The following is a 14,074-nucleotide window of genomic DNA, read 5'->3' as shown; positions in this document are numbered from 1 at the left end:
CATTAAGAAATATACCCACAAGACTTCAGACCGTGGGGCTAGCTTGTTTTTTCCTTTATCTTGACGCATTCTAGGCGCCATAGAACATGTTGATATGAATCCTGCAGGTTACCTCTTATCACCTTATAATGGCTGCTCGCTCTCATTACAGAGACCGGAACTGGTTAGATCCTCTTCACTGTGCTCTTTCCCGTACCATGCCTGAGGCGCCAGTTATAGATGAGAAAGGTAACCCTCAGGGTGCTTATTGACATATGCACATTGTTAATGGGTATCCAAATGTAAAGAGCAATGTAATATTCTTTGGAATGTAAAAAAGTGTAAACTCACGATTTAGATCAAAACGTGTTCTACTCACAGTGTTGCGGGTACAAACATTGGTCCCATTTTTATCTAACATCCCAAATTTACATCTATTGTTTTTGTGGTATTCAGAAAGAGTTGTGCTGGAGGAACAAGGATTGAAGTCTCCTTCGGATGATCATGTGCAAAAGCATTTCTGCAAATATGAACTTCGGTGCAGATATTTGTGAATGCCGTATATGAAGGCTTTTGTAAAACTGAGATACTTCCAGGCATCTTCTAAATGTATCCAAAGAAATATTGATAATCTGACCCATGTATCTCAAAGCAGTTGTCTACATACACAATTCTATAATATAGACTTATATAAAGGTGACGTGGCGGGCTCTTCCAGCCATTAAGAACCTGCTCCAGTGTTAAAGCCGAGGCAAAGGCTATTAGAACATTCCGCCACTAGAAGGAAGAATGTTCTAATTTGTAAAACAAAGGCCTCACCCGAGCCCGAGGCTCTGTGAAGCCTTTTTTCACAGCAACAGCTGTGAACAAACAGTGTAATGGTGATGCTCCGGGCTTCTATCTGCTATTACAAGCCTGGAGCACTCCACTGTCTTCAATGGAGCACTCACCATTCCAATGTTCTAATATTAGCACATGAATGTAGCATTTGCTTTATATTTGTGTCATATTGGAATCGAAATTAGCAACTATTTAGAAGTCAGGAGTCCCAAATAGTGATTTCTAATGAAATATGGATTCTTATTAAATAGATGGAGAAAATCAACATCCTTGGGGCAAAATATGGGCTGTCGGTGTGGAAATAAAAGATGTAGGATTGAAAATAGATCCAAAACAGAAGCATTGAGACTATTGACTGTAGCATTGAGGAAGGTAGACATGCAGTTAGACCTAATGCCCCTGGGACGGTGGAAGGGAGGCAAACGTGACTTGATAAAGTCCACTTTACCGGCCCACATAAAAACATGGTGACGTCACAGAGGTTGCAATAGTGATCTTATCTGTAAATTTCAGCCGCGGGCCGTGGAGGGAGTTACGGTGGGGCAGGGAGGCGGGGAAGGGGAGGAGCAGGGTGGAGGGTGCTAAAAACAGGCATGTGGATCATTGCAGGTAAGTACACAATTTAATTAATAAAACGAAATTCGTAGCGCGCACTGCATTGCTTTTTGCCATGCAGTGCACGCTACGAATTTCGTTTTATTAATTAAATTGTGTACTTACCTGCAATGATCCACATGCCTGTTTTTAGCACCCTCCACCCTGCTCCTCCCCTTCCCCGCCTCCCTGCCCCACCGTAACTCCCTCCACGGCCCGCGGCTGGTAAATTTATATATTGATATATACTTTCACCATGATTAGGAGATTTTTAATATACCTAAATTTCACAAAGATTCGAAAATGGAAATGTATTACACCAAATTTTACCAATTGGCAAATGTGAGTCATAAAAGGGACAGCATACTCAGATGTATCATATATAATTTGTACCTGCGTTCCCCAGTGGGAATTGAGCATATTCAGGTAGTCAAAGGAAAGATTTGATAATGTAATTGTAGCTTGGGGCTTTTTGACACTTATGTTATTATTTGCCTAATTTCCGTAACAAACAAATACTTCTTGAAGTTTGTACTCAAAACTGCAATTATTTGGAATTTTAAAAGGGTGTTTTGTTGCTATTCCCGTGAAGAAAATGCAGTGGCACTTTCACAGTTGTATAATGTTTACATAGTTAGGTCAAAAAGGCAAAAGATTTCAGCTAAGATAAAATGAAAAGGAAGACTAGCAAATCGGAGAGATTGGTATAGATTTTGATCAACTATTATACAGTCAGGTGGAGTTAGAAGACCAGTGATATGATTACATTGAATAAATTGCCCTATTTACAGTTTGACTGGGTAAATGAGAATTCTAGTGTTTCTATTTTTTCAATTTAAATTTTGCTTAGCAAATCCAGTTATCCTGATCTGTTTTTCCAACGTGTTTAAACAATAGGCTCCAGTCGCCCTTCACCTTCTTTCATCAGTGGCATAACATTAACATTAAAGTACTGTCCATCCTTCTGCCTCAGCAAAATACACTGAGATTCTTACCACTGAATGCATAACTGCTAACCCAATCCCCTGGCCCCTCCTCTAAAGGAAGATTTGGCGGTATTGATATTGGAGCTCTGGTCTGCAGCACTTTGTACTTCAGGTCTCACCATTTCTGAAGTGTAAATACCAAGTGTTACTAAATTTATTGGCTCTCAGTTATCTTACCTTGGAAGAAGGGAAGGCTGCGTTTGCCTTCCCTCGGTCCAAACTTACGGCTTGCATGCTGCAGCCAGAGTGAACTATGAGTATTTAGCTCACTGAGTCACTTCCTATCTAAATGTCAGTTTTAATGACACTGTTGTTCACCCTTCCACCGTGTGATGCTCCGAAGGAGGACTGTTATGTAGGAACCCCCTGAGAAAGTGGTTCTTTCCTGCTCTGCACCACAAGGAATGCTGAGAGCATGTGTTATGCACCAGCCCCTCTTCTTTCACTGTGCGTTGGGGCCAGTGTGGAAGGGCCAGCTTCTGTGTCAAAGGGGATCTGCTGTGGTATAGGGACAACAAGTAGGCCCACATTAGAAACAGAAGAAGTGTATGGGCAAACAACCTCTATGACTTTATGAAGTGTTATTTGCATGTCCCTTCTACTCCTTCCTCTCTACTCTGTTCCTGCTGGTTTTGGTATATTTGGTGAAAACTGTTTGTCACGCTACATTGTCGTCGTTTTCAGGTAGTTTAAAGTTATCTCTGTACGGTTTTTTTACAACATAACACAGCCCAGCGTTTTGCTTTCCTTAACTATCTGCAGTAAGCACTGGTTGCTTTCTCTCTATCTCTCCCTTTTTTCTTTCTCTCTCTCTAACTGTTGAAGAAATTGTAAGCTGTACTTTTCCACCTTTCCATAAATCAAGTGGTAGGAGTGTGGTGTGGGTTAACATTAGCTGGCGACAGTGTTGTGTATTTTACAGATATAAGAGTTATTTTCTTTGGCTCCAATATTCCAAGTTGCCCTCTTATCCCCTGCCCTCTCTTTCGCCATTTTAAATCAGGGAACATCTGGTATGATAAAATACGAAGTTGTGTGATTGCCGTAAAACGTGGCAGAGAATAGGCACGTCATCGACTTTCTTGTTATAGGTCGAGGCAAAATATGCTATAAATCAACACCCATCTACATAGGTAAAAAAAACTGACTACACCAGTGCCAATCCGGCAACGTCCATTTTTAACACATCAGTAATATGTTTACAAAAAATGCTGGATTGCCTTTGTGGAGGTGGAGGGATGTCCCTGCTGGGGCTTTGATAACAGATGAGTAGTGTCAGAGAGTTCACTCTCCCTACCCTTTAGTCGCTAGCAAACACGAAATGTCTCATTCATAGTTTATTACACTTGGGCAAAACTGGACTTGAAGCGGGTCAACAGTGCATGCGCCTACTTTCTGTACCCAGCTTCATGGGAGTGCAAAATGGTAAAAGAGTAGAAGTACAGACATTTCTAAAACTTAAGTAGACTGAGGAGATAGACGTTTATAGAGTCACACTACTAAAAGTCCACGCAGCTACAACTACTTTTACAGCTAATATTAGAAACTATTATTATTGTAATTATAAAAACAATAAATCCAGCAAGACACTTATCATTATTATCATAATAATAATTATCATAATCATATTAATAATACTAAACACATTTTCTCTTGGCCCTTAACAGATAGGTATTTTTATTTCAATGGTTCACATGTTTATGAACCTCAATGGATAAAAGGCTGAGCCATCCCTCCTGGAATATTAAGCTGAGACCTGCAGGGCTCTGGGGCCCATAGAGCTGTCATACCAGTAAGTTTGTTTCACATATCAGGACTTGAGGAAACAGATCAAGGCTTATCTCGAAGTAGGTTGCTTTCATTCAAGAATTACCTGCCAGAGTTGCGAAATTTCTGATAGCTTGTGTTATAAGCTCAACAGGTGACCATTTCTTTGAGAAACTAGAAAACGTATATAAACTGTTACATGAGAATGAATTCCCAAGATATACTTAAGTCCTATTTGACGTGTTTATTTTTCTTGCATTCCTCACACCTTGTTTTCTTTCCTTTTTGACAGGTGCCCCTTCTGCATTTACTCCACCAACCGGCCTGCAGCCATGGAGTGCCACCTGAGGACGCACTACAAGATGGAGTACAAGTGCCGCATCTGCCAGACGGTGAAAGCCAATCAGCTGGAGCTCGAAATGCACATCAGAGAGCATCGCCTGGGCAACCATTACAAATGCGACCAGTGCGGGTACCTGTCCAAGACAGCCAATAAGCTGATCGAGCATGTACGCGTGCACACCGGCGAGCGCCCCTTTCACTGTGACCAGTGCAGCTACAGCTGCAAGCGCAAAGACAATCTCAACCTCCACAAGAAGCTCAAGCACGCTCCACGCCAGACATTCAGCTGCGCTGAGTGCCAGTTCAAGACCACCCATCCTTTTGTCTACAGTCGCCACATGAAGAAACATCAGAGCGAAGACTGTTCGGAAGAGGAGAAGAAGGTCCAGGTGTCCACGTCAACGGAGGCGAGTCCGCTTCTGACTGTGGCCAGCTCCAGGAGCCTCTTAGCTCCTCTTTCAGTCATGTCTGCCTCGCAGGCTCTACAATCGGTGGCCATATCCGCCGCGCAGGGCAGCAGGGGAGACTCGAACATAGCACTTAAAGCCTTGGCCATGAACGGCAGCTCCCTGAGCTTTGATACCTTTCGGAACACTGAACATGCCCACCTCATTCCCTTGACAATGCTCTTCCCCAGTGACCAATTTGATCTCACATTCCACCCACCCAGACCTCAGACTGCGCCTCCGGGAGCAGCCTCCTCTAAGCACTCCTTCTTGGCCTACCTTGGACTCACAGAGAGAGCTGAGACAGTATAGCGTCAGACATTTTCTTGTACCAAGTACACGGCAGATGTACTGTGCTGCAAAAAATTCAAGACATTTGAACATTTGTACTGTATATCATTGGTAAGGTTAGACGTGTGTATAGTACTTCTTGCATATACATGAAAGCTGCTTATTTAATTCTTCAAGGAGGCGGTAACCCGCTGCATAATGCCACACATACAGGGTACTGTTGGGCCAAGACTTTCTCTTCAGAGGCCTTGTTGAAATCACCCGTTAGTGCAAGTTAGCCTTTTAAAGGTTTCAGAGTGGCACGCCTTTAAGAAGTCCTCCTGACTCCACCCCTCACGACAACTCCAGCACCACCACATGTTATGGAAGCCTCACACCTCCACAAACATGTCTGCCACCTCCGCCTCCCACACCCCGCTCGCGTCCCTTCTCCAAGCATACATATGTGGAGTCCCTCTCGTTGTTTTGCACTAATTTTGCCAAACAGTTTAAAAACTGACAGTGACTCCCTTGACAGGAATTTGGAGCCGTGAGTCATGGCTTTGTCTATTTTTGATAGCATGAAACAGAATGTGCCCTGAAGGTGGCGTGGGGTTGCACTTATCCAGCCTTAAATCGTTACTTGTTGGGTCCAGGCGCCATTTTCATGCCTGTCACTTCTCTTCAAGGAAACCAGCTGTTGGAGGGTTTGTCCCTACCACACATCACCTTGCTCCTCCCCCCTCTACCGTACTGTTCCCCCTCCCCGCCACACTCATATGGGCTCATACAATGAGCATCGCACGTTATGGGATATGGTAATATGCAGCGGGTTCTCTTTTTTGTTGAAGAAACAACAATTCCTGCTAAAACTCTAGCATTTAAAAAAAAGATATTTAAAAAGGGGTCTTTGGTTATATCCTGGGCATAAATGCCCAGATAAAAAAAACGACAGTTTGCACGGTGCTGTTTAGCTCCAAGCTATATTGTTTTCACAAAAACAAAGACTGGAAAAGTATGAAGGTATGCGCCCTTTCAAAATGGGACAAATTTATTTTCAAGTGTGAAAAGCTAGACGCGACCCGGAGATGTACAGACAGCAGACACGATGCTCTTAAATTATACAGTAAAACGTTCTGCATCCCGCCCTCACCGCGGCATGAAAGCCTGCCGCTGTGGGAGTTTTTTTTTTATCCTTTTGTCCTCTCGCCTTCATACTGATTAAATGTTGGATTTACATTTTTGGGCATGCCTGCTACGAGGCCCCGTTTGTACTTATTTAATGCTGTTACTGCGTGTCACGAAAATGGCATCCTTTATCTTAGCACTTTATTACTGTCCAAGGCAGACTTTGCATCACGGCGTTCTTTACATTTCAAGTGAAAGCAGTAAGCGGAGAAAATGTGTATTATTTGTGTACTTTCTAAAAGGATTCTCCAGTGTGCAACAGGTAGCAGGTCCGGGAGGAAGTGGTCTGCGCGAGAATGTAAATTGTCCACTTATGGTTACTGATTCTGGCCTCTGTTTGCTTTTCATGTCCTCATTCAATTGCGATGCAGAAATGTGTTTTAAAGTATTGCTTTACTTTCCATGACTTGGAGCATTTTTTTCCTTTCTGCTATTCAATCCTGGGGCTCAAAAAGCATACAAGACATAAAACTGCCTATGATGGGAACTTATATTTTATCTTATTTGAAGGATATATGATGGCACTTAGAGGTTGCAGATTATTTTGTTTAGCCTGAATAATCAGTCGAATGGATTGATGAGATCGTCGAAAGAGCCTATGGCCCAGATTTATGAAAAAATCAGGCAACATGGGTCTGCAACTAAAATTGATACGCTACGTTCCTTGAAAGGGAGAGCAGAACAGCACCATAGCTGCTAAAATATGGTGCCGTTTTCCTCACTCCCTGCTCTGGCGCACTTTAGGCCGCCATGCGGCAAAGCACGCACCGTTGAGCTATAGTGCAAGGGTGTCTTCGATCTTTGAGGAATAGATTTTGTACCGGAAGGGGAGCCTTTCAGTACAAAGACCATCCTTCAACACTTTTCCTGCGTTGTCTGTCTGCTTGCAATTCATGGAAAACATTTCTCCTCATGAAGGTGTAAGACTTTGGTAAAAACTCCTGGCTATTAATTTTTGTAGATAGGGATTTGGATCAGAACCCATAGGTTGTTGCTTGTGAACATCTATGTACCACCCATGGAACACCCCTTGACGCAAAATAATGCAAAGCAGCGCCTAGCGCAACTTCACGTTACTTTGAGAAACGATCCAATGCGAATCAGGATATGCGTTGGATAGTACATCTCAGTATAACACTCTGCGTCGGGTCGGCATTACAAAAGTAACACAAACCAATCGCAAATCGGTAGTAAATCTGTGCCTATATGTGGAATCGTTTGTTATATCGTGAGATTACATCACTCCGATTTCAGAATGGAATATGCAGTAAGCAGTCAACACTGCTGTGTGAACCAGCCAAATCATTGATTAAATGCAATCCATAACACTGGCCACTTTATGTTGTTAATTCCCCTTCCTTATGGTCTCCTATCCTGTCAAGGTGTAACAAGCTACATTCTCCTTGGTCACCTATCTTGGTAAGATTCTTAGTCCCCTTCTGGTCGTCCAAGCCTATCATAATTGTCATATCATAAATACAAGGGTCAGGCAAAACGAGTTACTGTCTTGCATCATATGCAGCAATCTCTAACCGCAGTCACTTTTGCCAGAATGTGTGGGAGACAAACAGTAGAACGTAATAGGTACTATATACCTTGGCATTCTATTGCTTTTATTTGGTACTATGAGTTCTGGGAGCACCCACATTGGAAACAATTCCCAAATTCGATGTTATTCTTTAAGCGAATTTTAAATAAAGTGACAAATTGCACGAAGGTGTTACCCCATCATCAAAGCAACAGCCATGCCTTGCCATGCAGACAGTGATTTGGGACTGCTAGCTAAGATTAGAGCATTTTGCTTTCGGGGAGCTCTCGGTCCATAATTTAAACAATTGTGTTTTTCATCTGTAAGTTGTGTCGCGCATTTTGTTGGATATTTTATTTCCTCCCACTACAAGGCTTTGTAGTAAGTCCAAACTCACCGTTTTACTCGAAGATTTGTGACTTATATATTTTCCTAAATAATATACACTTACTATCTAAATAGATTCACACAGCTTTCTGTGAGTGAACATGTCTTACTCAACTATGACACAGCCACTCACAGAAAGTGTTCTGAGAACTGGGGAATGTAGCAGCAATTTTCACCTAAGAAAGGAGTAAATCACAACTGTTACTCACAGAAAAACCTTTGTGAATCAGATTCTTAACCTTGGAAATGAGCTAAGGATTGGAGAGTTACTACAGTGTTTCCAAATGTATTCACTAGCAAACTTGAAATACTCAAGTCAAATCTCAAAGCAGATCAAAATAGGCTATTAATCTATTTATTAAATGAGGCGCTTTAATATTAGCTGTTGTACGTTGTCTGTGCAGTTGTATTTCAAATAAATTGAGTGAAATGTGTGCACCCGTTGCATATTAATGGGAGATGGCCGACAAGAAAGAGGTTTGTTCCTCTGTACAAATACTGATAATTTGGGTGGTGCTGTCATGAGAAATGCATTGAGGAAGAAAACCAAACCAAGACAGAGAGATTTAAGTTGTTCAACATGTAATGTCTAAATTCTCCAAAACCAAGCATCAACAGTGCAGATGTGTTTCAGTTTTCTTCTTTTATGCCCAGCACTGAGGAGTCGGCATCTGTTGATATCCTGGCTTAGAAAGCTGATGGAGGGAATTTATTTATTTTTAGCCACTTTGGATGTTTATTTATGAATCAGTTAGTGAGACTTTCCTATCCATGAAAATTGATTTCCCTAAATTCACGTACCTTTTGCTTAAAGATTGCCGATGTCTGCTCCTCACTGTTTCACCCTAGCCTACACACTGACCATTTGATACTCTTAATCCAAGTCACCCTACTAGCTCTGTAGGATGCTTACTAAAATTTGTCTCCAGGCTCAGCACCTGCCTGTGCTCCTCTTAAGTCCATTGTCTGTAAAGGTGATCACACACCATTGCCATCTACATGGCCTGCTCTAGACAAAGGGAATTTAGACAGCATGTGGTTCAAGTTGCCACTATCCTGCTAGGAAATTATGAGGACTAAAAATAGTGTCTGTGTAGTCTACTGTATGGGAAAAAAGCCAAATTTTTGGTCCTATATAAGAATTCTGAGTTTGTCTAAGAACCAACGTCATAGCCATTACAATAATCTTTTTTCAGGTTCGGGAGCAGCATATATTTGAAATGTGGAACACCTATGCTACACCCTCCTAGTTTTTCGATCTGGCCTTCTCTACTTTAGATGACGTGTTTCTTGATAAGTATTAGAATAAAAGGGAGAAATTATCACAGGGTTAGCTGCAGAAGATGAAATCAAATGTTAAAATGTATTTTTATTCGAATTGTGGTCCTTTTGCGTCAATTACACAACTGTTAAATTGGCATCCGAGTGGTGATCAGATCCAGGTTGCAGAAATCCCAAACCTTTTGACTTCTTACAAGGCTATTCATGCCTGTTGTTGGTTTTTTTTTTCATAAAGGCTGTCCTTCCAAGTATGTGGTTTAAGGAGTTGTTGACTTGTGCAATAGGAATAAATGGCAGAATGTTCTTACCAGGAATATGAGACCTATGTTTGCTCTTTTTAGACTCACACCATGAGGTTTTGCTTATTTTTGCAAGCTAACATTATCTAAGGGCATTAGAATATGGTGCACCGGGATAAAGGCAGTCACTATGCCATTTATTGCACATGCTTTTACTAAGGAAAACTGCATAGCATCAATTTGGTCTGTTCTCCAGATTTTCTGCAAACATTACTCCCTGGATATCCTTTGTGACTTCTGTGGTTGGCAGCTGCGGCCTGTGTAGGTAAGAGCGATGTGGCCAGATTTTAATGGACGATGACGAGGGGAAATTAAATAAATAATTAATTTTACCTCGTCATCGTCCATCGAAATCCCCCCCAGCCCCACCGCTCTTACCTTCACGGGCCGTGACTAGTGGTTGGAGCCAAACTAGGTTCTACACTGTAGCAGTCTTCCAATATTGCTTTTTTGGAAATCTTCCCCAACTAGCCTGCGAATCACAGGAGTCCACTTCTAAAACGGGAATCAGTTGAATATCTGATGCTGAGCTTTTGTTTCTCTTTATAAAAAGGCAGTAAGAGATGACCAATGGATTCCTGCTAGTACCAGCCAATTCTTGAGGCCAAGTCTCCATAGTTCACAAACCGGATTCAATCTACAGGCTTCTTCATGAAGCCAAAACTAGCTTTGGATGAGGAATATAAACACAGATCATTTCACTTTGGTGCTGTCTTATTGAAGATGTAGCTTTAGCCCTTTCATGCTATTCAAGACTTCACAGTAGGTAATTTACTTGAGAAATTACAATAATGAAGGAAAAGTTTTTTCGTGTAAATAACTGTTCCTGTTGGTAGAAGACTTCAGTAATAGAGATAATGACTCATGGCACCTGCTAAAATCATGTGACTTGATAGTCACCATCTTAATTAGCGGATCTTATGTGACGTCGTTAGATTGTACAGAGCAGCCTTAATCTAGAAACATAACCACAAGTGGTGATCACGATTTTGCACAAGAGAATCATTGGCAACAGATGGTTATATGAAAACCTTTTTCAGAATGGGAACATTCTATGTAGAGGCGAGAGCACCAGCAGTCCTAGAATAATTGCATCGGTTTATATACACTTGACAGGATTTGTTTTCATCATTTTCTTTGTGCTATGGATGTGCAACATGTTAAATAGAAATGAGTTGTGTCCCTGCTAGCATTAAATCAATATTGATTTTAAATTAAGTGACTAATCTCTTTGAAGCTGATTCACAAAGGTTTCTCTCTTGGCTAGCTACACCTCAAAATTCAACTTTAAAGGGTCTGATTCCAAGTTGGCCTTTGTTTTATCACCCCTAGAAAACCACTTAATGTGCGGGGGTCGGAATAACAATTAGGATGGTGATTACCTAACCCAGTAATTACCAAACAAGCTGGAATTTACCAGAAAAAAACAATAACATATTGTAACATGTGGATTGTGGTATTGAGCACCCATATCCACTTCATTCCCCAAAAACCCAGAATAAGTGCTATTTATCGAATGGGATAAGTTCTGCACCCCAAGGTGAAGAAATTTATTAGGTGTGATAAACTGCGTTTAGACCTCAGAATTACGGCAGCGAATCCGTGTTTTCCAACCCCTATGCAAAACCCCATTTGCGCAGGGGTCAGAATTTTTAGATATGTGGTATTTACCACTCTTGGTTATTACTGGACTTGTTTAATACTGACCCCGTTGGAATTCAGCATGCCAGAGGGGGAAACAGTATTGTATTTACCTTAACATATGGATTTTGGTGCAGTAAAAACAAGGAATAGGTTCTATGTATTGCACGAAATAAATATCGAACCTCAGGGTATCAGATTTTATGGTGTGATAAATAGCACCTATTCGTCCGACACAATCCTAAACAGGGCCTAACTCAGGAATAAATTATACCTACGAAAAGAAAAATGTTTGTGAGTCTGGCCCTTTTTTGCACTGATTAGTTAAAATTTAAAAGCTGGGAGAAATGGACGCCAAGCTGTGCAATATAATGTAATGTTCAGATTTAGAACTTTTAACTACCTGGGTAATGGACGCTGCTAACCTCCCTTGCTTTACTGATTGAGTACGTTTTCAGCATAAACAATATATAAGGTTGATGTCATCAGATGACTCCGGAGAGCACTTTTGAAAGCTAAATTGTTCTTTCTTTCAAACTCTGTATTTTTTTATGTATTAGATTTGCATGCCTTAACAAAAATCTACAATTTGCCAGTAACTAGAATTGTTCACCAGCTATTCTTTTCGTTTTAAATTTGAAGACTACACAACACGATGTCTGGCAGGATACTTTGCCCCCACCCTCATATATCTGCAACCTGACTTCACAAAGTGTTGTGCAAGTTGTCATTACTACATTGTCTTTCACTATGACTATGAAGACGTGCATTCTGCTATCTGCCCCTATATCTGCCCTCCTGTTAACCTGCATCTCTTTTTTGTCCATTCAGTGACTCTACGGGCCATATGTATGACCCTTGTGACGCAGGGCAGTGCAGCAAGTCACCTCCCTGCGCTGCCCTGTATCACAGGGAAAAGGCAGGAATGCACTGTATTTATCCAATGTGGCACATTCCTGTCCTTTCCCCTTGCAGGATGCCATTTTTGCAGCCTAGTGCCAAGGCAGGCACCCTTGCACCATGGTGAAATGGTGCCTGTGTTGTAGGTAGGATGGCTTTTGTGGAGGAAGGGGCATCTTTCTGCACAAAAACAATCCTGAGAGGCTTTTTCTTCTTTCTGTGTGCAGTAGAATGCAGCACACGCAAGAGGAAAAAACGAGAAGTAAAGATATTTCTTCTCGTTACGCCTCACCTGGGTAGGGGTATCTTTTTGGCACATTCCAGGTTTGGTAAATCTGGTAATAAGTCCAAAACTATGGGAGTTGCATGTGAACACCAACACAAATCCCACGGAATGCCTCCCTTGTGCAGAGTAATGCAACTGAGCAATTTGTGCTGTGTTGCGTACTGCATATTTTTTAAGCCACACAAAGCGGCTTTGTGTAGCTTCAAAATTATGACTTTAGGTTTGCGTTGCTTTTGCACCACCTTGCATGGTGCAAGAGCAATGCAAACCAGGTCATAATTATTTGCCGTTAGTGTGCCACTTCACCCTCCACTGACATTGTTTTTTTTCTCTCTTAAAGAGGAGTTCTCAATTAAAAATAATCTCTACTGTGCTTATTCATTCAGGGTTCTTGATATGGGTAGATAGCAAATACACAATGTGGGAATTTCTTTTCCAGGAAGACAAAATGACCCCAGGTCTTATTTAATGCCCCTATGTGCACTGAAAGGTCATCCTGCTGCATAGATGTAACCTCTTCTCAACAGATTTCACTTTATTGTGACTACTCAGCAGCCCTGTATGTCACCAACACAAAGCAAATATATTTCTTACATCAGGCCGAAATGATCCACAAATTTTAACATTGGAGTTTAAATACTTTCTTGTTTGAGTCTCAGTATCTTGATAATATACTCCTTATGATTGTGCTTACACCACACAAATGAGAGAGAAACGGTAAATCCCCTCCCGACTCCAACAAACACACATCCTGCAATCACCCACAAGCAGGTATACAGTTTATGTCCTGTGCACTATTGCTTTTCTGCCTTTTAACTTTTGATTATTGTATGTGGTTCAAAGAGCTGAAAGGTTTGTGTACATTATTACGGAGGATTTGTATTGTATAAAGCTTTTTGCATTCTGAGGCTGTACAGGGTTATTTTGACAGTAACTGATATATTCCTCCTTTGCATCATATGTTGCATTGCCAATTTCTAGTGTAACCGGTTTGGAAGTATAAATATACTCTAATTAAAAAATACATGGTTGGCTAAATATGGCTTTGTCTCATATTTCAGACAATATGACATTTTTTATCAAGGTCTATTGATCTGTTTATCCGTCTGACCTTGTGCGTTGGGGGATGGGTGGGGTATGGGTGGTGGAGGGCAGTCTACACAGGAATCAACAAAAGTCACCAAGGCATAGAAAATGCTCTTTATTTCCCTGTTCTGTACAATTCCTTGTAAATCAATTGATCAAATTATGTTAAAGCAGACTAATTATTTTGGTAGCAATGGTCTTTAGTCGAGCAAAGGATTATAAATGGAGGTAAGTGTTTCACAATTCGTCAGTAA

General features: G+C 41.3%; 1 protein-coding gene across 3 annotated transcripts in view; it reads left to right on the top strand.

Annotated features, from left to right (window-relative positions):
* The window catches only part of ZNF827 (zinc finger protein 827), a 635,524-nt gene extending 628,708 nt beyond the window's left edge, over window positions 1-6,816 (top strand). For 2 of the 3 annotated variants that reach the window (XM_078676888.1, XM_078676891.1), the window contains exon 14: window positions 4,459-6,816. In XM_078676888.1, the coding sequence (XP_078533014.1) occupies window positions 4,459-5,266 (808 nt within the window). In that variant the 3' untranslated portion in view covers window positions 5,267-6,816. Of the gene's footprint in view, window positions 1-151; window positions 229-4,458 lie in introns of all 3 variants that reach the window. The other variant, XM_078676890.1, reaches the window with a different exon arrangement.
* The last annotated feature ends 7,258 nt before the right edge of the window (window positions 6,817-14,074 follow it).

Source organism: Lissotriton helveticus, chromosome 2_1 (genome assembly GCF_964261635.1).
Source record: "Lissotriton helveticus chromosome 2_1, aLisHel1.1, whole genome shotgun sequence".
NCBI lineage: Eukaryota > Metazoa > Chordata > Amphibia > Caudata > Salamandridae > Lissotriton > Lissotriton helveticus.
Note: the sequence above shows the minus strand (reverse complement) of the source record. Positions and strands in the feature narration are given on the sequence as shown.